Raw genomic sequence first — 27,602 nt, 5'->3', positions numbered from 1 at the left:
AAACATCTGGCTCAAGTAGGGAGTATCCTGCCCTGTAGCAGTATTTGGATAGTAGTGTGTGATTAAATATACTGTATTACAGTGTTTACCCAAAGCAAGCAGATAAGCATATTCTTGCTAAATCGCCGTGGAAAGTGGTGGTATTGATACCTACTTGCCTTTCCAATGCTGTATCAGTTTGGTTAACACAGATTCATTTTTATTTGTCAGTGTTGCAAACTTGGTCTCTCTGGGGCTTTCTCATGCTTATGCAGTTACAGTTAAAGGCGACTAACGGATTCACATAAAACCTGTTTGGTAAAGGGAGGAAAATTCTTGGTAGTGGTGATTCATGAGCAGGAAAAGGCTTATTTATTGCGCTATGTATCGGTAACAAGCCAACAGAAAGCAAAGTCTTAAAAAATGAAAACCAAAGATTATGGTGCAATTAAATATGAGGTGCCATGGCCTGCAAGGGATTGAGCAGTGTGTATATTTTAGGAACCTTTTACTATGCAAAAAAAGTATGGTGGATCTCTCTACGTATACCCAGCATCGCTCAAGATAGTGGACGGGTGTGGTTTTTTTGACTGTCATCTAAGATCTTGATTATTTTTAAAACTCTAACGTCCTAGAATTAGGATAGTTGGCTCTTCTGAAGAGTTAAGCTTTCAAGATAAGCATATGAAGTAAATGACCCATTTTGTACAYTTAAACCTTGAACCTGAAGTGAAATACCTATTGTATATGACTAGGTATAGCATGATTTCTGATTAAACTGAAGTGATTACAAATTACCAGTGAACTTAAGGTTAAAAAACTTTGCAGATAAGATTCCATGTACTCCTTGGTAGAAAGTTAGCACAAACCTGTTCTACAACCTTTCTGTCTCTGTTTACACTGTTTTTATTGTTTATTTTGGAAGAAAAGTTTGTTACTGGATTTTTCCTTGTTTTTTTTTTCTTTTTTGGTAAATAACATTGATCTGATTCAACACTACATTATTCAACACTGTCAATCTGGATTGTTATCTTGGAGAATTAAGATGGTCAAATATTGGAAGACTAGCTCTGGGCTAATATTGGTATACTGAATTCAATTCTTCTTCCATTTTTGGATGTCTCCAGTGCGGTTCTAGACAAGTCTTGAGCTCAGAGCCTCGGTATCTTAGCACTGAAATTCTGCCTAAACMTAACACTGATCAAGTTGTGTTCCCACATCTGTCCAGAGTGATGAAGTAGTATGCAGGCTTGAAGTACACCTAATATGTCAACTAAAGAACTATTATTAAGCATTGCTTTCTTCCTCAGCCTTTTTTCCTCCTCTTTCTTGTAAGGAAGAAAGGAAAGGCGATGTTTGAACTTTAGAGAAATAGTGCAGGTGGCCAGGTCCTGGGACCTCAAAACTGTTGAGAATACAATGGCATTAGGAATTTGCTTTTGTGAATTGATATCCTGCTTCTGTTGGTTTCTTGGCACATATACTTGTTCTTTGTGATTCTCGTTAGATAGCACGGATATCCCCCTAGATGTGCTGGCCATTGTCAATCTCATTGTATTGCACCTTATTTTCCCCAAGCTTTAGTCCCTTTTGTAGCTCATATGTAGTAAGTGATTTGGTTTCCCAGTTGTTTTTAAACGGGCGGTGAGGTATCTGATGTATTTCACATGACYGCTTTGAAGATACTCTGAAGATAGTACACCGAATGAGAGACATTGCTGCTCACTGGTTGAGCTTAATGATCAGGAATACTTTTGGCCTTTTTAGCAATCTTAYCATAAAGGAGGTAAGGAGGCTAGAACAGTGCTAAGCTGCATTGGCTTCCCGTTTGATTTCCGAGTGCAAAAAAGGCACAGACTGTTTCAACTGTTTATTATTCTTGCTCCCTCTCTACCCCAGAAGTCACTCTCTATAACCTCTGAAGTACTATGCAGAATTAATTTCTTAGCTTTCACATATGCTTCAGTCAAGCACTTACTTTGTATTTTTCCCTCCCTGAATTGAGGCAATTCTGAAAACAAGTTGCTATTACTGAGCTTGATTCACGACAAGTAATAAGTTGTTATTACAACGTCAGCGTTTCGCAGTTTCTCCCTTGCCGACTAACTTGACCGTGTGGTTTTTGAAGCTTATGGTATGACCTGAATGATGGTGCCTCCCACTGATTCTTACAGTAACTTGTTCAACATGTGAACCCTTAAGGGAGAATAAATAATTCTACTTCATGCCAAATGTACAGACCAACAGGGAGGAAGAAAAGAATGTRTAGGGTTTGGGGGCATACCTATAGAAATAGTGACTTAAACCAAAATGAGATGATAAAGTTTTGAGAAATGTCCTGTGGACACTGAATGTAAGGGCTGCTGATAGCCTTTACGTATTCARGGTTCGAAAAGGGGAGGCTAGTATCTTTGTATTTAGCATCTGAATAAATTTTACTAGAATATTTACATTAAATTTTTAGTAAACAATAAGAACCATCTTCACTTCAAACAGATATTAGGGGATGTTCTTAATGCTTTAATCATTAGAGATTAGAGATTAAGCTTTGAAATGAATGAGAAGATTAATTAAGCTTTTCTCTAACTTCTATGGGTGTAACCCCTTTTCCCCCCAACTAGGAGGCAARGTGGAACCAAGAGCTTTACCTTAAGTTTTGAAAAGAGATTGGTGGTTGAATGATGGACCTTTTTCTGGAAACTTAAATAAAATTGAGAAGATGAATTGCATTTAGTAGGTTAGAATATCTGGAAGTATTTATTTGTCATGGAAATGTTTAATTATTATCTTTGTGTGTGTGTCTGTTGAAGGTATCCCGAATTAGCAACAGTGTGCCGAAATCCAAATACTCTAATTTTGTACCCTGGAGCTGAAGCAACTAATTTGGAAGAAATTGCTTTGATGTCTTCCAGTCCATCTGTGATGATAATCATTGATGGAACATGGAGTCAAGCTAAAGATATATTTTACAAGAATTCTCTCTTCCGGCTTCCCAAGCAGGTAAGTTATATGTATTGTTTTTTTAAAATGTRTATACTATATGCTTGGTTTCTGACCAGCCAAGAAAGGACCCCTTTTGTTAAAAGGCAAGTCATGGAATGTCTTCCCATGCAGGTTCCCCCCACTTAGAACCAACTCTTAAGGAAAACTTGCATAATAAACAAAAACAAACAAACAAAAAAAAACCCCAGCAATGTGATTATGAAAAAGATGACTTTCTAAATAGTGGCATTTCTGCTTTATCRCTTGACATTTTTGGTTTGCATTAATGCATCTAATTTCAAATCTTTTTGGTGCRAATTGAGAACTACTTTAATTTACATGTTAAATCTTATGTTTCTGTTACCTGAGATATTCTAATATCTACAACAAAATATGYAATTTCTTTCTTGGATAAATATTGCATTGCCCTAATAGAGAAAATGAAAGAGTAGTCCCTTATGAAGATGATGAAGACTTTCTCCTGTATTTGGCCTCTACCATATGAGAATTTTTGGTGCTTTGACAGTAAAGCTTAATTACATGTGATTCAATTGCTGTTATTCAAGAAACTTTTTTCCTGTTATTACATTGAACTTTCTTTGTATGCATTATGTGAATGCATCAGGCTGTATTCCTTTGTGCTACAATGCTGTACCTGGGTTAAATGACGGCATTACAGATTTTTTTTTTTTTTAGGGAGTGCACTCGTTTGACACTAGCAGTTCTGTGTCCRGATTGTCTTTTTCTTGATTAACAGTTAGGTTGGCAACTGATGGAAGGTCTGTGATAGGCTTCTGGAGTGCTTTCTAGGAACTGAGTTCGTRGTGGGAATGGTGTTAGTGATCTAGGAAATACAGACAACTCTGAGACCCTTGTGATCGTATATTTAAACTGCATTGACACTTGCATTTTTTGTCACTTCTGTACTGGAGGATGTGGAAGTGGCTACCTCTCAAATCCTGCAAAATCTGTTAGGAGACTRTACACAGAGGATTTGTGTGGTGAGGGCAGTAGTGTTTTGAGGCCTGGTTATGGTACAGATTCTCTTATTGCTTCTCCTTTGATAAAGTTCTGAAGAACCCAAATGCTGAAGCCTCATGGCCAAACCAGTTCAAATTCAAGTCAGTATCCGCTATGGAAGTGCAGAAGARGGAGCAGCTTTGCTTGGGATCAAAATAAGAGGCAGCATTTTGTCCTCATCTCTTGTTTTTTTATAGATGGAATGTCTAAAGATATTTCTCCSCATGTATTGGCATAGTAGCTGGGGCTTAGAGGACAGTTTTTCAGCATGTATTGGACATATTGGACACTGGATGGTATAAACATGACTTCTGTTTTTCTTTCTGAAGTAGTCCCATGAGAGGAGGATCATTTGTCCAGGTGTAATTTGTTGACAAAGCTGCCTTATTGTCTGAGTTACTATCAAARGTGTTTTGAAGAAAGAGTGTTGATATACCCATTTTTAATAATGGAACAAACTCTTTATTACTTAAATTCCATTTTCATCAGTGAAGAGCTGACTGTATCCCTTCTGGAGATGAAAAATTGGCAATTAGCAACTTGTAAAAAACAGGCCCTTATTGGCTATGAGGTTAGGATAGTTTAAATTGAATAGTGTTAAGTTAATATGCTGTTAATGCAAAACCAAGCTGTTATATGTTTTAAGTTGCAAATAATTTGCTTTAGAGGGTGAAATCTCCATTTTATGTCAGATCTTGAAGTTGCTTTTTGACTCTTAACTGTAGTATAAAAATCAGTTTATACTAGTGCAAGTGAAATGCAAAATAAATCCTAAGTTTTAGTCCAGTTATTTTGACTTTCACAGAAAGATGGTAAAACAGATAAAACTTAAAACTAGGAACTTATGGAATTCATTTCACTATTTCAATTTCACTGCAATTTTGAGTTGATTTTATAGAATTTATTTCACTGCAATTCATTTCGAATTCTGTAGAACATTTGTCTAAGACTGATGCACCTGATTGCTGATACATGATCTAACTTTAAGTGAGAAAGTGTTTCCATAGAGTCTTCTTGACTGGGTCCTACCAAATTTGCCAGTAAGTCATGCATCTCAAATTATGTAAGCTAGTTATTCCCCATCCAGAGTGTATTCTCAAATTAGAAAAAACAGAAGTCATTTCTCTTAATACATTCACTTGGAGGAGAGGAGATAAAGGAGAAACTTTATTTTAGTCATTTTTTTTTAATCGTCTCTTTTATAACTTTCTGAATTACTTTTGGTTTTATTAGCCAAGCCAGAAACTAATTATTTCTTTGCTTTTACAGCTTTTCTCCTTTTTTTTAATTTTTAATTTTTAAGACTAAATAGATTGATCTGCTTAAAGATAAGATCCAATGCTTACAGCTAAACTCCAGCCCACTCTTTTACAATACATATTTTGAATTTGTTCTCTAATTAGTATCCCTTATTTGAAAATTAACTTGGAGGATAGCTTAGGTGGCTTTTGTTGCCTTTCCTTTGCTTGCATTCTCTTATATCCTTGCTGCAAACTGAACTTTCTCTCTGTGATTATATATGAAAAGTAATCTCTTCAAAAGCTGAAACAAGCAGAAGAGTATTGTATGTTTTCTGAAGTGTGTTTGTTTTTTGTGTAGTTATTTTACGTGACTAAAGTTCTTTGCTTTTGTGTGTTAGTCAACCTTCTGTGGAGGGCTGAAGTTCATGCCGCCTTAATCTATAAAGTTGAAACTTGATCATCCTGTGAGATTCTTTTCTGCTGACAGTTGGATTGTCTTCTGCAATGGATTTTGATTTTTTTTTTTTTTTTGAGTAGTTATTTGAGCTACATTGCAGATGATGAGTCCTTTATGGCATTTAACTACTTGCTATGTCTGCCTATTGTTAATGCTTTGGGCAGATGAGATCGGTAGGGGCATTATGACAAGAGATGACTGAGTAGATAATGCATTTTTGTCGCCTGTCTCCTCTTCAAGATAGCATCTTGTTCCATTTCTCTTGAAGGATGTTGGTAAGAGTGAGCTGCTAGGTTTTCACTTACTCRGCTTAGCTTACTGTTGTTTCTTAATCTTTTTGAGCTCCTTACTCTGAGGAGCATGACTGGAAGAGCTGACTGACAATCTTGTCTTGCAGATCTTTAAAAAGCTRTACTGTTCAAGCTTTTTGCTGTGATAGAACCTATTGTTCTGTGCTGTAAACATACCAAATTTCATTATTGTCCAATCAATTGGTAACATGTAAAGCTAAATTTAATTTCTAAATGGCTTTTAAAATAAAAATATCTGAACTGGAAGAAATTGGCCGTATTTCCTTGTTTATTAAAAACAAATCTAATAACTGACAGATTATTAAGGTACACAGATTTTTTTTATACGAAGCTCGACTCTTACTTATTCCTTCTTTTCACTCATTTCCATCTAGTCCTTTATCACACATTATTGTCGAGGAAAAAACAATTAACGAGCTAACCAACTAGTAAAACAATGTTTGATCACAACAGAACTCTTCAGAATAATTAAGAGAATTAAGTAACATGGGGTGCATTCGTTTTCTGATGGGAAAAATATTGGAAATTATGAATATACTTGGATGATACTTTAACAGCTATAAGCTAGAATTTTGTTACCAGTGTTTGGCTTCCAYGCTGCCTGAGAACAGAGCACTATCGAAATGAGTGTAAAGAATAATCATGCATAAGCCAGCAGTGATTAGTAAAAAATCAAGAGACATAGCCAGCCAGTTTTGTCCAGTAGTTAAAAAAAAAAAAAAAAAAAAAAAAAAAAAAAAAAAAAAAAAAAAAAAAAAAAAAAAAAAAAAAAAAAAGGTAAACACAGAACTGAGCTGCTCAAAATAGCAAAACATGAAATGTTCATAATGTAATTGCAAGGGGACAGAAAACTTATTTCTTTATGCATAAATCTAAAATACTTGTTTTAACCTGCCGAACTTAACATTGAGTCAATAAGGAACAAAAAACAAACAAAACTTCAGAATGAATTAACCCCTCAKTTAACCTTCTGTATCAAATAGATAAATTTGATCATCCTGATGCAACTAAAATATAATTTGATTCTTCTTTCTCAAGCTGTACTACTTAGTTATAACTTAMATTGGTTATTGAAGAGAACTGTACCCATCTTTTTATGGTATGTAGGCTATTTGGGTCAGGGGCCTGTTTTGAGATGTCCATTTGGATACTGTTCACATACTTTTCTGATGTTAGTTCACATTGAACTAACAATTGTTAGTTGTCTGACAGTCTCTCGGGTAAACAGTATCTGCTTAAAGGATYTCAGTAATCCAGGTAGAAAAACTCATACAAACTTTTGTTTTGGAGCTTTAGGCAGAACATAATTTTCTTTTAAAAAAGGAAAGACAAAGCAATTTGTGAAGAAAAACATTAGTCAAAAAACATCACACAGATGGTGTGTGTGTGTGTGTGTAACATTAGTCCAAAAGCATTACACAGATATGATGGTGTGTGTGTATAAATTAATAACTTTTTTCTGACATACTAGTTATCCAAATTCTTTCTTTCTTATTTCTGATTGTAACAAGGAGCTGAAGGTGCAGAAAGCAAGTTAGTCATCTAACTTGTACATCAGCATTATGGAAGAGCTCATTGTTGAAAAGAAGCTCCTTAAAACTCTTCTCTTTTGAAAATCCAAAGAGTTTGTTACACATTTTTGACAAAACCCCAAAATATTCTCTTGGGCCTGTTGGGACATCTATCTGATTTGATCTTAGGAATGAAAGAATCTGTAGGTAAAACTTTGGGGRTCATAAAAAGTATTTAATAATTAGTCCACAGAAGTCCACAGAGGCTCTGAAAACTACCAAGTCTGTAATGCAGACCTTGTAATACRTTGTAAAATTTACTTTATTCCTTCCAGACTTTCTTATGTTTTATGATCAACTTTCATTTCCCATATGGGACTGCTGCTTCATGCACTTTTTTCTTTCATACCAGGCCCTTTGCAAAAGTCTGCTCGAGTATATAAGGGCAATTTAGCTAGAGTGAGTAACTTGGAAGCAAAGGAGTGGGTGAGAAAGCTTGGTCTGGGCTTTAGGAGAGCCCATCTAGAGAAAATGTGGAAAGCTTGCTTATGTAAATGACTTATGACTTCTAAAGCAATTAAGTTCTTTCAGAAGACTCTCAAGAAAGGATAGGTCTGTTTGAGAACCTGCAGAATTTATGAAGGAATAAAAGACACTCTGAAGGAAAGCGCTGAAATCCTACAATTTGTGTTCTTTATTACACTAATTATTCACTTAACATCCTGCCACACAATGTCTGCCTTCCCCACTGGCAGTATTAGCTATTTACTTTCTTTTTCTCCTCGTATTCTGCTCATAACGAATGCATTTCACGCTATGCGGTTCACTAGTCTGATTAAATGTTGGTGCGTATTTTYGGATAACTCTTACTGACTCTCTGACTTCTTTCAAGTCCGTCCTGGCTTTGTATTTAACTTCTTCCTTGTGTTATTTATAGATGTAGGCTTAAAATTGTACACCGCGTTTCAATACCATGTTTCCTTTCAGAAATTTTCTTCTTTGTATTTTGACAAAAATAACTCTTGCTGGCAAAAGGGACTTTTACACCTGTTTTAGTTCATAAGGTAAAGTCTGTATCCTTTACAGGAATCTGCTTTGATACCGATGTGCTATAATAAGTGTAGTGTTAGCAGTCAGGATTACAGTTCTAAACATGTAGCAATGACTTTCTGTTGTCATTCTCCAGATCTGTATGCTCTCCAGTTAGAGTTAATGGTACATATTAAAGTTTTTAAAGTATTATTTTCACAGTTAAAATGCTTTTGAAAAAATTGAGTATACTAGAAACTCCACTTTCTGACAGGATCATGGAATATACTTACATAACTTTAAGGTCAGCAGACCCTTACAGTAGCAAGCTGAGTTTAAAAATGCTGAAATGTAGCCKCAGATATATGGGTGTCTTGGATTTTAGTTCATGTTCCTCCTTTTTCCTCTTGCAATACATTTGGCAATACCATACGCAGAATGCAAGTCAAAGAGCATTTCAGATTAATTGGAAAAAAAATCTTTAATTGAAATCCTARAAGTGAATTAATGTAGAGAACTTGTATACAAAACACTTTCTCAGAGTAAATTTTTGAAAGATACGGTGGGCCATGTTAGCCTTAGTGATACGCTACAGCTCCTACATGAGCTGTGTGGAGGCAGCCTTCTGAAGTGTGACAGATACTTATCTGTTAACTATCCAGTATGGGTTTTAAGATACCTAAATTTGAGAAAGAATGCCTTTGACACTACTAAAGCTTTCTGGGCTTCTTTAAACAGGGGTCTAACAAGTCAGGTTATTTTTTCTCATGGATTAAAAAAACCCCAAAGCTCCTTGGGAAGACCGAAAAATGAACCTAACTTTTTCCATTATAAAGCTCCTTTGTAATTCACACACATTGTCAGTTCCTTTGTGATAAAATTTCTGCCTTCTTGCTTCTTACGCTTATGCTTTCAGATAGATACTGTTYCTTAATTCTATGTTACAGTCATAAATTGAATGTTTTGGTCTCCAGATAAGGAGGACTTTCTGAAAAATTGTAGGTAGTCTTGAATAATAGTAGGATTGAACAGGTAAAATTCATAGCATCAGGGAAAAATAAAGGGCCCTTAGTTCAGAGATGGGAAACAGGTAGATTCTTCTAGCTGGGAAACAGAGTTATTTAAGCTTTTCACCTTGAAATTGAATGCTGTGGGCTTAAGTATGACATAGCTGACTGAAATTAGTAGGAGTGCTCTGAGGGGCTCAGTGGGTTGGTCAAGCTGCTATCTCAACATGTGGAGTGGTCACCAGTGTTTAAAAASGACTTTGGTTTAGGGAGTGCAACAAAAGATGCCTTGCTCGTAGCATGACAGAACGGTTCTCACTTCAACAGTTCTGCCAACAGTGCTCACAGAATACGCCCATCTCTTGCGCTGCTATTGCTAGTGAGGAGCTAAGCGTGTCCTGTTCAGCACAGCAAAGCCATATTGAATGGTTTAATGGAACATCCTTAAGAGACCATCACAAGTCAGTGTTGTGGCAGGAGTTTCTTGGCTGTGCAGATCTAAAGTAGTGAAGTGAATTGCATCCCCCCCCCTTCCCCTGCCCATGTCACTATCACAGTTGAGTTTGAGAAGTTCACGGGTGAGTTCATACCTGCAGAGATACTCAGAAGACTTGAAGCTGCCTGGAGTTGTAATGACACTGATGAAGTTCTTCAATGCAGATATAACTTCCTGCAAAACAAACAAAATTATTCTTTCATACTTAGTGGCTTCAGTCTCTTCAATCAAGTTTAAAGGTGATATATTATGGTTTGATTATGAGCTCARCTTTGCTTGTGCAATCCTGGTAGTACAGTAGTGAGCTAGATCTAGTGCTGTAACTCCAAGTAGTCATCTCAGACAAGTAATACACAATTAAGACACCAGTTGAGTATACAGCAGTACAAAAACAAGTAGGGTAGGTTTAAGCACTACCTGAAAAACTGTGTGGTAAGCTAAGTTAGATTAATTTGGACAGAAATGAACTACCAATACTTAGGCAAGCCACTGTAGCTGATAAGGTTAACAAGCTGTTCAGTTGTTGAAATTAGCAGTCAATTGGTAAAAGTTGATTCTAAAACAGTCTGGAAGCACACACCAAAACTCTGGAAGCTTAAATTTTGTTCATTCTATGAACTAAGAATAGTTCACCCTATGTCTCTTGTCTGTGTTTCTTCTTTCTTGTTAAGCAAGACAGTGGCAAACAGTGCAGTATTTTTTGGCTGTTCCTACTTTTGCGGTTTTGTTCTTGTCTTGAGGAGAAGCATGGGACAGTGACTTTGTAGCTGCCAACTCCTTCAGTTGTGAGCACGTTGTTCCTCTTGCTTTCTAACCTTTTGTCTTCAGATTAGTTGAGATAATTATCTACATTGGCTTTTAATTGCTGAACTTAGTGAAACGTCTAGCCAAAAATGGGAAGCAAGTGAAAGGAAAGAGACTGTCACTCRTGGGCAAGGGGTACGTTTATACTTGTGTTTAAATAATCTATGAGTTGTTCTCTATTGGAATGAGGTTTTTATTTCATATTCTTAAATTTGGGTTGATAATGCAATTATGCAAAATCAAAGTAAGTAGAATATCATTATGTTTGGAACTTAGGAAGGCWTTTTTTTGTCTCAAAGATATTGAGGTACATATGACAATATCTAAAGAAGAGGTATTAGAGCAAAAGAGATGATGACTCCTATAGGAGTTACTTAAAAAGGAAAAAAATTGGCTGTAATTAATCTCATAAGAAATAATGATTTGAGCTTTTGATCACTATTTTATAGAAAAAAAACTTTTTTGTAATTAAAAGATTATCAATTCTTAACTGCAAGATAGATTACAACGAGACGATAAACTGGAGGTATTAATTGTTCCTTCATTGTTTCACTGATTTTGGGATGAAAGAAACTTAGATTAATCTTAAAGATATTTTTTATTTAAAAATCTGACATTTTCATTGTTTTAAGTTACTATTGAAATCTGCCTGTCTCTAGTAAAGAGCTATAGAATCAGTAGCTCAGTCAGCAAAGCCTRTTTCCTTGAAAAGAATTTTTTAAAGAAATTTCTATTCAACTCTTGCAGAAAGAGCCAGAGGAAATATATTTATGGTTATAACTTTATCAGAAGTATTTAAGAGGGCTAGTTTAATCTATATCTTGAGTCTTTCTGGTTGCCTGATATTTTTTGAAATAGAAAAGGGCAAGCTTGGGAAAATAGCTACTTGTATGTATGAGATGCATGGTTTAAGGTGAGTTTTATAGCTTAATAATATGATTACTTTGATTGTTTTGTACTCTATGAACTGGCATCCTTTAGAGAAGCACATTATCCCAGGATATTTTGCATAGCCACAACTAAGACAGAGGCTACAAGCATCTGAGTTTGCACTGCAGGCTTTCTTGCAACAGCTGTTGTGGCTGGCAAAGGTGATATGGGAGAATATTGCATTAACTTGGCCCAGCGGATGCAATTAGTTGACAGCAGAGAAGGAGCTGGTTTGCACAGCAGGCATGCTTGGCACAGTTGGGCAGCTGGTGTATTGTATGAAGCAATCACAGAGCACCGTGGGTGAAACTACTTCCATTTATGAGGAGATATACGTGGCATAGTGGGAACAGATGGCTAAAAAAAAAAAAAAAAAAACACTTGACCTTCTACTACTTCACCAAAAAAGGTTGACAAAAGCAAACTAGGGATAGGCACAGATATAAAACTTGTACACATTATCACAAATATTATATGAATAAGATTATAGTTTATGGTATTTGCCAGAAGTAAACAGTGAATGAGTGGGTTCTGTTAGTTTGTTTTTCTAGTCCATTGTTGTAAATCTAGGCGTCTGCTAGCAGATACCTGAAAGAATTTTCCGTAGCCTGAACTCTTGTTTTCCTTCATGAAACAGCCAACAAACAGCTACCTATAGGTTGCTGTTCATACTGCGTATTTCTAAAGAGAAGGAATCATCCATTCSTAAAAAAAATTGTTGAGCTTTGCAAGTGCTGCACAATGGATGTTGAGAATTGGAAAAGAGGAGTAATTCATCTACTGGCGGTTGGCTCTCATACTGGTATATGAAAACTGAGTTTTACCTTCTAATTTTAAACTGACATCTATCTGGCCAAATGTCAAGAGAAATGCAATTTCAGGTGGTCAGGGAAAGGGCAAAAAGTGTAGCTCACTTAATTATTTTGCTTTTTTCCTCCTATGTTGTGTATAGTGTTTATACCAAATAATCTATGATTCTAATCTGTAGTTCTACTTTGACATTTTGCACTCACCAAGTACTTTAATGTAGCAGAAGAACACTCTATGTTTTTATGAAGTTAAGAGTATCTCAGCTGTTACAGTATTGCCATTTGCATAGGTTGCATGACTTTTTGCTTCTATATTTACTATAGCTATATTTACTCTGAATGTGGTCCTTGCTTGTGTGTGAGTGGGCCCAGTTTGAGGCTGGAGAGTGTGTATGGCCCTTCATATTCTTTCCCATCATATAATTCTTTATTAATGTGCTCTTCTTGTTTGATGGGCATAATATCAGCTGTATAATTCTGGTAAATCATCCTGTGTATTTATATATTCATTATAGCATCACCATTATACAGATTTTCAGCACCTCGTTTTCTTTTCTCATCAGCCTTTTAGCAACTTCTGATGCATCTGTTTTGTTTGGCTTTTATGTCCTTTGTTTTATTAAATTTGATATCATCAGCTAAAATCTAGTTTATTACAGCAGATTTCTAACACTTTTTAGATTTACCTTTCATTTCAGCTTGCACTGTCTGCAGTAATCTGCCAGACTGGTAAAGAACACAGTTGAGCATATGTCATCATTCCAAATGTTAGCTCTCAAATGAGTTGACATCTTTATACCTGAGATGAGATTATTCTCATCTCTTGCTATTCATCTATCCCTCCCTACCCTTCTATCTCTGAGCCTAACTCTTCCGACCAACTAGCTTTCTCAGAGTCCAGGACATGAATTGTAAAGACTTAGTGAAACTATGTGCTTACTTAATTGAGCTTATATTTAATAATAAAAAAAATAATAAGAAGAAGAACTTACATGTTCAGAGGTTTTGTCAAAGTGTTCGTAGTAATTTTAGAGAATACTTAGATTTCAGAGTTACTGTGCATCAGAAACATTTCATGCATGAGGCCAGTGTGCACAAAGCAGACTCTATATGAGTATTTTTTCACTGGGACAATGTTATTTAAGATCTTTATTGATCTGTACATTTATCAATATTTGGCATACAAAATATTTTGGAGGATAGAAAAAATGGGTGAAAAGATCAATAATGTTGGGGGCAGTAAGCTATCAGGAGGTTTGCACAGAGGCTCAAACTTAATGGGGCCCTGGGTGGACAAGCACACTATAAATGTAAAGTAGCAACTGGTAACAAAAACAGAATAGCCCAAAACTCAAGAATAGATTCTGGAAAGACTAAAAGAAGCCATTTTTCCAAGAGCTTCCAGTTTCATCTTTTCACTATGTTAAGGCAACTAATATTGCAGGAGTAGTCCTTCATGATTAATATTATTGTGCATGTGTGTTGTTTCCTCAGTGTTTGGGCAGTCTATTACTTATTTTATTTAAGATGCTTTTCTGAACATTAATGCTTACTTCTCCTGCCAATTCATTAATTTACCTGGAGCTTCTGTCTCTTATGTTGTCCTTGTGTATGTTTAGTATAAACTATTTAAAAGAAAACATAAACTAGCCAATAATTTGCTCTTATATTTCCTATTTGCAGTTACTTTTGATTTTTCTTAATCAGGCCTTCTTTTTCTTTTAGCTTTTCAATGTTGTTTTGTTTTACTTGATCTGTCTTTCTTGCCTGCTAAACCGTCTATGATTTAACACATTGCTGTGATTTTCCCAAAGTCTGTAGTTGATCATGTTTCTTTTCTTATTTTAGTTTTGCATTCTAATATAAGCTGTGTTTTACCAGCTCTTCCCATATCACTTTAAAACAAATAAAGATATTATAAAATTGCAGTTTTTCAGTGTATGAGAAAGCTGTGCCATTTTTTTTTTTTTGGTCTTACCACCTGAAAGTTTCCAATGTCAAAATCTTTTGTAGAAAATTGTGTTTCAAAAAGTTTTCAATGAAAGTTCCTGCTATAAATAAAGGTATTCTGTTGTCATATTTGAAGAGTTGTGAATTTGCAGAGATTAGTTGTGACTCAAAGGAATGACTATATGTGATTTTAAGATTAAAATTTGAAGAATCTTTCAGCATTTACAAAAAAAAAAAAGTGGGACAAGTTTGCTTTTCTTAGTCATTTGATAGATCAGTGACACTTTATTTGAAAGTATCTTTACTTAGTGTCTTACTGTGCAAGTGAAGGATAGCAGAATTTGGTCCTTAGTTTTGAAATTTGGTTCCATAGTCTTTCTCATACCTATTAGTTATTTCTAAATATTAATTAAATAAATTGCTCAATAGTGTAAGTTGTGGCTTTCTTACAGCATTTGGCCTATCAGCTTAGCCCTTCAGTAGTAATTCTTGCAATGAAAAGGTATTCTCATTTAAGAATGAGAAGTATGTTGAATATCTGTGTGTATTATATGTATGTAAATTTCAAAATATACATAAAAGACTGGATTCCAAATTCAGGACCAGGTTTGGAACTGTTGAGTCATCTTGTTTCTTGGCAGTTCTTCTGTGGATGACATTTTCTGCTTTGTAACTTCTTCAGTTAATGAACAGGAATGCTAACTGGGGTAGATTATTAAGGCTTATATTCATCAAAGACATTTATGCATCTTTTTTTGCTTTATTGCTGCAACTACAAAGAAGAGAAAAATGTGTTTTTACCTTCCATGCAAGTACTAGTGCAGAAATCCTAGATTTTTCCCCTTTAAGTTAATTAAAAGTGGAATTTCCCTTAGCAGTAATCAAATATGATGATAGATGAGCTTAGAAGGTATAGAGATTAATGTCATGCAAGACTCTTAACAAGAGATCTATATAGCCTTAATTCCGTAGCATGTAATGTAATACCCCATTCAGCTATTTTTTGGACTTGCATCCATTTCAGTGGAGTGGTCTTTTTATCCCTGCCCATCTGTAATTCTTACTGTTTATATTTTTCAGCCTTGATGACTGGTTCTTCATCTTCCGTGACGTGGAATGGCATGTGTTTAAAATTTCACTTACAAATCCTGAGATAAAAACATTTTTGTTATGAGGCTAGCAATGAATTGCACAAATCCTAGTTTGTTTTCCCCAAAGGTAGATGGAAGCAGGTATGATTAATTCCTGAACCTGGAGACAAAAATCCTATCACCTAAAAACGGAGGATCAGTTATTTCAGTTGGTAGGAGAACTCCGGTCTTTGGCTCATGAGCACTATTTTTTTTGTCTACTGATTCATTAGCTGCATGGGATATGGGGAAAAGTAGCCTGAGAAGAGGCTACTTGACTGAAACTTCCTGTGTTTTGTATAGGGTATCTTTTCTGTGAGCTTCCAAAGGTTACTTTCAATCCAACTAGTGCGGGTGTGTGTTGTGTTCTGTGGGGGTGTGTTTTTTTTTTTTTTTTTTTTTTTTTAAAGCAGGGGGAAGAAGGTGTTATTTTATAGAACGAGAAAAAGAATTACACAGAATTCAGAGACTTTGCAAGGTCAAAAGTATGCAGTAGAATTGAGAAGGAGACTGAAGGATTTCATCTGTAAATCTCATACTTTATCCATACAGCTATTCATAAAGCTGTTTCACTGATTGCAATTAATTAGAGTTTATACATTTGTTTTTAGCAATTAGTGGAATTCAGCTCTTCAGCAGAATGCAAATAAAAAAGCAAAGTTTTTTTTTTATGTAGCTTTAATGTGAAAACATGTACAAATACTTACTGTTAATGAGATAGGAATAAATTTGTTTCAAATGCTGAAGTCTCTTGGACCAGAAGCACTCATAGCTTTTAAAAAGGTGAGGTAGGTGACTGTCGCTAGTATCTTCCCTTTCTTTAGTTAATATTCATGCAGCCACTGCAAAATTATGTATGGRGTTTTTTTTCATTACAGCAGGCTTTCACAGGCCCTAATATACTGATGCACACAGGGAAAACCCAAATACATCTAGTCTGTAATCTGGGAGTTTGGAAAGCTTTGTTGCCCTTGTTGCCTTGGGAAGGTAATTTCAAGTTTTGTCAGTATATTGTGGCTCATCTATAACAAGTGATGTCAGATAGGATCAGACCACTTGGTGTTTGATCTGTGCGAGCTGTGTTGTGAAAACCTGGCATGAAGAGAGATTGGAGGGTGCTAGCGTTAGATCCCAGCACTGTGAATGGTTAAGTATGAAATTAACTTTGTATGCTTCAGTAGTCTGGTTGGGTTCAGTGGGACTGCTTACGTAAATAAAGTTACTGACTTGGCTATACCTGTTGTCAGTGTAATCATATTCATAAGTATTTAGTTTTTATGAAAATACTGTCACAGTTTTTGTTGAAGATGTGTTATTTTCTCATTTTACAATTATTTTCCTTTAAGTTTCCTGTAAGTTTAGTAGATCGTAGTCTCCGAGGAAGATAGCAAGCTATGTCTTTGTACGTGTGCATACATGTCCATACACACTTTTTATACTGAACTCCGTAATTATTTTTTGAATAATGTACATCCATCCAAGTGTGTTTTTGTATTAAAAGTTTTAATTGTACAACCTATATAAAGCTGAGGAGGAACAAAATCCTCCCCATCACAGACTATGTAATGCCACATGTGCTTCAGCTTTTGCAAAGTTGTTAACCTTTGGATTCCTGCTTAGGTGGAAAACAATGGCCCTTAGAAATGCTGTGGGAAATGCAAAGTGCCCTAATGCAAAGGGATCCGCTTGGTCTTCTGTGCGGTGCTTGACGATCTTCTACAGACCTTACAGAATTATTGTACTTGTTTTCATGCTCAATTCTATGGCTAAATTAAGAAAAGGAGACAAAAATTTCCTTTAAAATAGTCAATAGGAGTGAGCTGGAGCCACAGTATTGGCTACTGTCATTAAACAAGCTGAAAGAAAGCTAAAGCTGCCAATGGCAGGCAGCCTACTTTATTGTTTCATTATTRCTGGGAACATATGCGCAGGCTTATACTTACTGTAGGATTACTTGTAGTTTTTCGGGTTTAAATACTCTTCTCCTACACCAGAGGCATACTTCCTCTCCTTAGCTGTGTTTCCCCTGTAGCCTCAGCTCTTCAACTGGGTTATATTACCCTCCTTTTCCTTAGTTGCTCTTCAACTTAATTTGCTTCAGGTGTGACTTTATTGCCAGGTTCTAGGTCTTTATCTTTCCTTTAGACCCACCTCCTGTTTTCTTCCCCAGTGCTGGGACCTTATATTGTGAGGAGACTGGAAGGAGCTCCAAAATGCTCTGGCAGCAACACACAAGGGTTTGACTCTGTCCTGTGAGCAAAGTGGGAGTGCGGCTCCCTGATGGTGCTCGGAGCCTGTGGTGATGGGCATTCATCCCTCTACTGACATCAACCAGGGTGGTAATGCCTGTGAGAAGACATGTAGTAGGTGGCAAGTGGTGGAGTATAAGGCTTTCCCTCTGGGAAAGATTGCTCCAGATCATCAGTGTTGAGTGTACGAAATGCTTGCTGGGTTTCTCTCAAATGGCAGCAAAATTCTGAGTTCCAACCAAGTACCTGCTCTCACTGGTGTACTGGGGAAAGAGCCTGAGTTTAGGGAGCTTCTGCTGCTGGGGATACTGCTGCTTCACAGAAGGGCTTACAACTAGTTTTTAAGAAAAAAAAGGAAGTGGGTGGAAATGGTTTTCTTATGGTTGTTCTCCATGAGCAATGGGCTGTTAACTAAGTATCCTAACCAAATTCTTCCCAAAGTAACTGAATCTTTTAAACTAAATTCCTATATAGTTTCAAATAAATATTCCATTAAGTAGTCACACAAATTCCATAGTCTTGAAATGAGTTGTTAAATGAACTAGAAAAAAATCCTACCTACTAATAAGTAGGAGGTGAGGTATATAATACTATATGCTGTCTTTTTTTTTTTCCAGTTACTCATGTGCAATTTTAGGAATCCTTTGAAAAAGGGTGCTTTGGAAATGTTCAGCCATAAAACTATTAGATTGCTTAAAACTATTATGTTTACCTCTAAAAGTGCAACTTATTGAAAAGACCTTCGGGGCAGTTTGCTTAAGATTTAGTTAAGCTGCAAGTTCCAAGCTATCATATAAATGCTGTTTGCTCTGCACTGAGTTTATAAAAGGGTTATTCTTGCAAAGTTTATTTTATTTCTCTGGCTTTTGTGTAGTTTTAAAAAAGAGTAAGGCCCTTGACTCATTCCATGTGTAAGATGAACACAGTCCACTAAACRTGCATCACTTTGTAATCAATATAAGCAGATTTTCAAAAGAGCTTGCTGATGACTTAAAATACCATAGTGCTCCACAGACCCATCAAAGTACTTCAGTGCAATTCTCCCATGCAAGGGAGAGGTTTGGAAAAAGTGTTATTGATGATGGGAAGTTATGACCTTTGATCTCAAACTGGTTAATTCAAGGTATTGTGACCAGTTGTCCCCCCCCCCCTTTTTTTTTTAATAGTTTGCAACAATTTGATGCTATCTTGAATTTCAGTCAATGAAAGAATTTTCATAAATCATGATAATGTCTGCGGAAATCATGAAACTGTCTTATCCTCAGCTTCTGAGAAACCTGGCCAAATTGGTATGTTAAAATCAGAGAAGGCAATGAAGTATACTTGAAACACTTGTGCTTTTTTGTTTCTTCCCCACTGTTCACTGACCACCCTGGAATATCCATGGGACAGGTGAGCAAAAGGCTAGTGAGAATGTGAGGTAGTGGGTCAGTTGCTGATTCCTGAGTGTTTGGGGAGGCTTGTGTCTTCCCCCTGCCTCCTGCAAATGTACTTTTTTTGGTGTGGGTTATTTGACTGGAGTCTGTGGATTTGTAGCTGTGCTAGTTTGTGTTTCTATGTATCCATTTGCTCAGTTGCGGTGGGGGAAATTGTAGGAATATAGACTCCAGAAAGGAGCATTTGTTTAACCATGCATCCTGATCCTAGTGGAAGAAGAATACATTGTTTCCACTGATTAGTTCTGTAAACACTTTTGCTTTAGGCCTATGACCTCTTTGATTTTTACTAAAAATCTTCTAGGAGAACCCGGTGATGTGTAGACTGTAGAAGTCTTTGAGATCTTTGATGGTGAGCTTCTTTTTGCTCATACTGGTATTTTTAAATTATGTAATCTTTGTTGCAAGGAAGCCTGTTAGTGTTGAATAAGTAGCTCATACCTTGTTCTCTATAATGACTTCACAGATCAAGAAAAATAAAAATACGGCTTTGACTAAACATTAGAAATCTGATTTTTCATTCTGAAATGTTTATGAATGTGTTCAAGTTGTACCTTCTATATTACTGTGACTGAAGCATTGAAGAAAATATCTTGGACTCTAAAGAACAAAGTGTTTTGTGCTGGAACCAGTTTGAGCACACTGGGATAATAGAGAACTCAGAATTATCTGTGGTCAATCCTTCATATATACAATAGAGATGTGACACTGAGCAATCAACAGGATGTTGTCCTTCAGACATTCAGGTTAATTTGAATGACATAGGTTCATTTTATTTGACCTCTGGTCATAAGTATGTATTTATTTCCTCACTACTGTGACATTTTCTTTGAAACTTAACCCTGGGTAGTTTGGCAGATCTCAAACATATTCATAACTCTTGAATGTTAGGCAGGAGCATTCTTTGCTTTTAAGTTATGTATTTGTCATTTCTTTCATACATAAAATGCAAGTAAAGAGTTTAAATAGTATGTGTGTATAGGTATATATGTCAATATGCTGCTGCTAGAACATTCCAAGAGCAGATTTTGTAGCATTGCAATCAGTTCTTATGGGATATGAAGGCTTCGGAATAAGATAGCTAGAACTAATGCTTTTGTTGTTTTTTATTATTATTATTTWAAAAAAAATAAGTGTGTTTAACTGTGAATGACTTTGTTCTCAATGGGAGTTTTTTTCCCCCTCTTTTAACCTTTCTGCACACATACCTTCCTTCCACCTGCTGAGGTTGTTCTCAGGAGGTGATTCTGTTCCTTCTCCCCTTTCCAAGGAAGTGCTAACTTCCTTGTAACATACGATGAAAAAGAAACCAGAGAAAGCGAAAGTAATCGTTAGGTTCCAAAGAATAATGTCAGTACACTGATATTACTTTCTCACACTGAGGTACTTAATTTTCCTTTTCAATTTTCTGATATTTGCAGGTAATTAAAGTTAAATAGCTATGACAATACACGTAATTAAATTTTCTTTCTTCATTTCGTGACCCTGTTCTGTAGATCTGTATTCTGCTCACTGACTGAATTTACTTGCAGCGCTTTCCTCTTTTATTAATAATTAAAAGAATAGTGCTGCATAAAATATTGATCTGTTGCCTGACATTCATTTTTGAAATGTAAGCAGAGCAAGAGGGGTAATACTAAGAACTGTTTCTGGATTTTTCCTTTCCCTAATTAAAAAAAACCACAATGCATGAAAAGAAATTTAACTAAAAATGCCTATTTATTTTATGACTTGCTGGACATGCACTGTAAAACTCCTGTTTAAGTATGTTTATTTTTAAATGACATTATGCCACTGTTCTAAACACAATTGTTATAGGTAAAAACCTGCAATTTCAGAAGCTGAGATCATAACTAGATGGTATTTAAATTATTTATAGGAAGTATATAGTCCAAATATTATTAGGTTAGTCCTATCTGTTCTTTCATCTTAACTGTGAGGTCTTTCCTTCAACTATCTGTTGRCTCTTAATTTGTGTTAGCTGTTTGAGGGAATCTCAAGATGCCTCCTGTTACAGGAATTGGACCTATTTACCTAAATCCAGCTTTTCTTGTCTGTATTAGGGCATTATTTCAGTTAACTATTTTTAACTGAAGACCACACTGTCTTTCTAAAGGTCTTCTGTTTTTGATATTGTTCCTTATGCTTCTGTCCTATGTCCTATGAAAAAGGATTTTTTTCAGGTAAGCATAGGTTTATTTTCATAATTGTTTTTTGGGTTGTGGACTTACCTGATGTTTTTTTCGTATATGCTGTAAGCGATGAAAGGCATGGGAAGCGGTTTGAAGCATTGATTCTGTAACTTCACTCCTCTTGTGTTGTACATAACATCAAAGATTGCAAGTAAGCAGATGGACATAAGCAGCCTTTGAAATATTTTCAAAAACAAGGTTTATCATGTAGAAATATTTAGAAAGTTGGTTTTTTTAATGTCTTAGGACATTAGGATATAAATAAAATTAAAGTAACATTCATAGTAATGTAAATAAGTAAATAATTTTAAAAATTTTTCATTTTCAAGTTATTTTTCAAGGTCATTTTGAATGTCATATCTCTGCTTCTGGAGGTAATAAAACTTTATAAGAGGTATGAATGTGTTGTGCTGCTTTGTTGTTTGCTTCTGTTTGAATTTTGTCTCCGATAGCATTTTTTATTGTTTGATTTACTCTTCTGTTAGCTTCTTTCTTTCTCAGTTAATGTCAGTTACACGAATTCATTTTCCATTATTTTCTGAAGAGGAAAAGCAATACAAAGGCCTCTTCAGATCTGTCAGATCCTTCTATAAGGAGGTAAGGAAACGGGCTTTGACTTGTTAAACAGAACTGCAGTCTCAGATTCATGTTCTCCTGCACAAGGATAAAAAGACAAGGAGGAGGCAGAAGGCTTTGCAGCCACATTGTGTGGTTCAGCAGAAGCAATTATGCTGCTTTTTTGAAGAAAAAATATCACATGGTTGCCATAGTTCCCATCAGCGTGACAGCGAGATCTTCCAAGGCTTGTGGTGATGATGAAACTGTGGAGTCTAACCGGAAGCGATAAACTGGGAGGAAAGGCTTGTGAGATACCAAAAACGAGAGGAAGCTTTATCGATGTTTTTGAGGTCACTGGAAATCCCTCAGGAAAATCCAGAGACTAGCTTGTTATTTCAAGGAATTTGAACAAATTGGTTTTCCTGAAGTTTACTTGAGAGTCACAATATAATCTGACTTGTTTCAGCAATTACATGCCACAAATACTGAGGAATGCYGTAGATGCATCTAGAAATAATCAAAAGGCATTCAGAATGAGGAGAGATTTGTGATATCCATTTACATTTTCTGACTGTCCATTTGCAACACTTATATGACAGTTATATTCCACAGAATTTGAAAACAGAGAGCTCTTAAGATGTCACTTTAAATTAAAGACAAGATTTTGAACAGATAAGTTATTTATTTACTTGATGTAAATTTCAGTAGCATGCTGAGGCTTACTTTGCTCAGGCTATCCTCCCTGTCACGAAGGGAACTTTATTTAACTSTGTGAGATTCTTATGCTGTCATATGTAGAAAATAGTTGGACTTACAAGCAAAAGATACTGAGTGACGGACCATTTCCATGCCTGCCTCCCCTTTCTGTTAAAGATCAGTTGTGCAATAGCTCGAGGAGCAGCATTCCTTCTCTTCAGCACCTTTTCGTTTCTGGAATGATGGGAAAGGTGGCAGGACAAGTGTGGTGGCTTGTTTTCTTTGTTTGTTTTTTTGTCGATGGGTTTGGGTTTTGTCTCTCTCTCTCTCTCTCTCTCTCTTTTTTTTTACTCTTACATATTTTCTGGAAGATGTGTATTGAAGTAACATGACTTAAGAATAATAACCACTGATAATGTTAAAACAGGGTGACTGATGGTATGTCTGTACTTCATTCTCCTACAGTTTAGCAAATTATTTACAAAGCAGAAATTCCAATTCTGAAAGGCCACGATCCTCATGAGAGGTATTAATACCAAGGTTTTCACAGAAGCTGCAGAAAGCTGTTCTGTTCCTCTTCCTGTTTTGAGGAGCCTGTAATCTAATTGTAGAAAACAGGACAAATGAAAGCAAGAATTGCAGAAATTGTGTCCTGTGGAACAGGTATTACTAACCTTTATAGTCATTCTGTGTTCTTAGGGGTGTGTTATTTCCAAAGGTATTTTGGGATAAAACTGGTTTCTGTTGGAGATTAAAGCCAGAAAATGGGCAGTGAAGAAATCAGCATAGAAGAGGTGGTGTTAGCACAGCTAACAGGAAGTGAACATCTGTTCACAGCAGCAAYTCGTGCAGAAGCACACAAGAAGGCACCTTCGTTTCCAATTCTAGGAGTGTACATGTCTTCAGAGATGGTCATGACGCACTACAGAGCACATTCTCCAGTAGCTGTTGGAGTCACTGCATCAGCTGTGTCAGAGGCTCTGACCCCAGCAGATGCAGCTTTACAGGTCTCAGGCTGCAGGGACTGCTTGGGGGCCTCTCCATGAGGCTTGGGCTGACAGTTAGCTCTCCTGCAGAATGTGCATTGTTGTTCACAAGTGTCGTTAGATAAAGGAGTTAAAGGATGAAGTCAGTAGGCTGCATAGCATTGGAAAAGATGAGGAAGAGAGAGACAGGATATTCTTGGAGACTATACAGCTCCAGGAGTCCCAGCCCCCCGTGGCAGTTGAGTTACTGAAGGGATCTGTGCTATGTGAAACTGTATATCATAACACTGTAGAAGAAGGCTGGAAACTGGTCACTTCCTGTAGCAGGAGAAAGGCTCTTATTCCTCCTGAAGACTTGCAATGAGTAAAAGGTTCAGTACCCTCCAGGCTGAGGAGGAGCTGGACATTGCTTCAAAGGAAGTAACTGGGCGGACAGACCCTGTGCCTTGTGGGAACACCCAGAAGAAACAGCAAGTGATTATTGTGGATGATTCCCTGCTGCAGGGGACAGAGAAACCTATCTGCCAACCTGACTTCTTGTCTAGAGAGGTTTGCTGMCTGCTAGGGGCTTGAATACGAGATGTCATGGCAAGACTGCCAAGGCTTCTCCATGTGTCAGACTATTGTACTCTGCTGCTCTTCCATGTGGRCTCTAATGATACCAAGAGCAAATCTGGAAACCATCAAACAGGATTTCAGAGTGCTGGGGATGATAGTCAAGGATCTGRGAGTGAGGTCATTTTCTCCTTAATCCTGCCAAGGAGGGGGGAAGGATGGCAGGGGAAGCAGATGGGTTTTCCAGGTTAACTGGCTGCACTGCTGGCATTGTCAACAGGGTTTGGTTTCTACAACTATGGGACCATGTCTGAAGATGGACAACTGATGAGGAAAAAAGGGATCCACCTCACTGAGGCGTGCATCTCTTTGCCAACAGGTTGGCCAAGCTGGATAGGAGGCTTTAAACTAGGAAAGATAGAAGGAGAGAGTCRTAGAGACAAGGTAGTCAGCAAAGTGCAGCTCAAAGCAGGATGTCTCTGGTGGGTGCATGCAGCCRGGGAAGTGCAAGCCAGGAWGGTGAGATGGTGGTGTCGCTCTTTATGCGAGAGAGCAACTGGAATGWATCAAGCTCTGTGTAGGGTGGGTAAGGAGAGAGTTAAGAGCTTATGGGTAAGGATTAAAGGGCAGGCTAACATGAGTGACACTGTTGTGGGAGAGCAGTGGGTGTTGTCTACCTTGACTTCAGCAAGGCTTTCWACAGTATCTTTCATAACATCCTCTTAGGTAAGCTTGGGAAGTGTGAGTTRAATGAATGGACAGTGAGGTGGAGTGAGAACTGGCTGAAAGGCAGAGCTCAGAGTTGATCAGCGACACAGAGTCTATTCAGAGGCATGTAGCTAGCGGTGTCCTGTGGGGTCAGTACTGGGTCTGATCTTGTTCAACTTTCTCGTCAGTGACCTGGATGAAAGGACAGAGTGCCTCCTCAGCAAGTGGACTGATGATAGCAAGCTGGGAGGAGTGACTGATACACCAGAGGGCTGTGCTGCCTTTTAGAGAGACCTGCACAGGCTGAAGACCTGGACAGAGAGGAACCTCAYGAGGTTCAACAAGGGCAAGTACGGGGTCCTGCACCTAGGGAGGAATAACCCCATGCACCCACCAGTACAAGCTAGGGGCTGACCTGCTGCCCACCAGCACTCCCAGGTCCTTCTCTGCAGAGCTGCTTTGCAGCAAGTTAACCRTGAGCCAGCCATGTGCCCTTGTTGCCAGGAAGGGCAGTGGTCTTCTGGGGTGCACGARGAAGAGTGTCATCACCAGGTCRTGGGACATGATTCTGCTGCTCTATTCAGCCTTGGTGAGGCCACATCTGGAGTACTGTGTCCAGTTCTGGGCTCCCCAGTACAAGAGACATGGAGCTACTGGAGAGAGTCCAGCAGAAGGCTATGATGGTGGTTAGAGGACTGGAACATCTCTCTTAGGAGGCAAGGCTGTGAGATCTGGGCCTGTTTAGTCTGGAGGAGAGAAGACTGAGGGGGGATSTTGTCAATGTGTACAAATACCTTAAGGGAGGTGTCTAGAGGATGGGGCCAGACTCTTTTCAGTGATGCCCAGCGCCAGGACGAGAGGTAACAGGCACAAGCTAAAAAAAAGGCGGTTCCATCTGAATATGAAGAAAAACTTTACTGTGAAGGTGATAGAGCACTGGAACAGGTTGCCCAGAGAGGTTGTGGAGTCTCCTTCTCTGAAGGTATTCAAAACCCACATGGACGTGATCCTGTGCAACATGCTGTAGGGGACCTTGCTTGAGCAGGGAGGTTGGGCTAGATGATCTCCAGAGGTCCCTTCCAACCTCAACCATTCTGTGATTCTGTGAAAAGATAGTACTTACAGCTTTCTGCAAGAGCTGCAGTCCCAATATTTAAAATAGGAACAGAAATCAGTTGCCTGACCTAATTTCTGAAAATTTCACRCAATAGGTCTTTGACTGTATCAAAGCAACACTTGTGCTTTCATTGGTTCTGAACAGATGAACAGGATCAGCTGGGTCATTATTTGACTGGGATAATCCCAAAGAGGGTCCTGAAGGGCTACTATTGCTACCGGAGTTCAAAGCCTTAGCAAATTGTCAAAGGCTCTAGCTTTTGCTCTGAARGTGATGTGTTGGCAGAGGAGCTGGCGTTTATTAAATTAGTGTAATTGTTTGAGAAGTGCTGACTTTAAGGTTTCTGGAAACCCTGGGTCTTGACTTAAACATGGAAATGAAACTTGGTTGTATTTRTTGCATCAGGCTTCTGATGGCTTGAAAACTAAGCCCCCAAATGCCCTGGCACTTGCAAAAGAATAGCCGTGCTAATTTCAGTGTCTTAGCTAAATGCCACAGCGTAATCGCAGTCGGTTTATCTAAATTCTCCTCTCTAATTCYAATTGGTTGAGATATTCTCAGTTTTATTTTTTATGCTATTGTTTAGTTTTGCTGAGTGATGTTAAATGTGCTGCTATTCTTTGAACCTGAAACGGCTGTATTTTGGTAGTAACTGAAATATTGTAGAGTATGCTTATTGCAAATTGCTTTGACCTGCTTAAAAATCGTCAACTATTGTATCATCTTGTTTTCATTGTATTATGGGAAAATGGTTATAAAAAATCTTGATTTTTGTTTTGAAATGTGCTTCAGTAGGGTATTTATGAATACTCATTCTGAGATTTTTCGTATGTAAAGCAGAAGATAAATCTGATTTTATGAATACTCATTCTGAGATTTTTTCGTATGTAAAGCAGAAGATAAAGCTGATTTTGTTTACATAGAGGTGCGTTTCCTTAACTCAATTTCATACTCTACAACATAAGGCAGAGTGCAGACAGCTTTTCTTCTGTAAAGCTCGTTTTAGAATCACGTGTTAAAGTTAGAATCAAGTTTCCTTTCTCCAGATCTGAATTTTTTCAGTGTGAGCCCAARGCAAAGAGGAGTAGAACCCAGCAGATCAACTTCTTCATAGGCAGCTCTTACAGGAAAAAGGTTTTAAGGCACTGTTGTCTGGACCCAAGACATTATCTTGGGCGTCTCTGTATACCTGGAATAAACCAACTGTCCTGCTATGTCGTAATAGAGATCTGTACATGGTTCCAGAAGGGAATGTAAAAATAAACCTTAAAGAACAACAAAAATACCATTTTCRTTTACTTTTACATTTCATTAGATATGCAAAATATGGAGGTCCTGATTCTGCAATCTCTCTCCTAAATCAGTTTCTCCTCTTTCTTTTGACAGTACTGTAACAAATTGAAGTAAGCAGTTGGCAAAAGCCGGTGTATATTCACTAGCTTCATTTAT

At 37.2% G+C, this 27,602-nt stretch overlaps 1 protein-coding gene across 1 annotated transcript in view; it reads left to right on the top strand.

The window, feature by feature from the left end:
- DTWD2 (DTW motif tRNA-uridine aminocarboxypropyltransferase 2) overlaps window positions 1-27,602 on the top strand; it is a 76,732-nt gene that overhangs the window by 38,809 nt on the left and 10,321 nt on the right. Inside the window, exon 4 of the mRNA XM_085305404.1 lies at window positions 2,790-2,979. Within this exon, the coding sequence (XP_085161530.1) occupies window positions 2,790-2,979 (190 nt within the window). The remainder of the gene's footprint in view (window positions 1-2,789; window positions 2,980-27,602) is intronic.

Source organism: Rhea americana, unplaced genomic scaffold (assembly GCF_003343005.1).
Source record: "Rhea americana isolate MKP2758 unplaced genomic scaffold, rheAme1 scaffold_22, whole genome shotgun sequence".
Taxonomy (NCBI): Eukaryota; Metazoa; Chordata; class Aves; order Rheiformes; family Rheidae; genus Rhea; species Rhea americana.
Note: the sequence above shows the minus strand (reverse complement) of the source record. Positions and strands in the feature narration are given on the sequence as shown.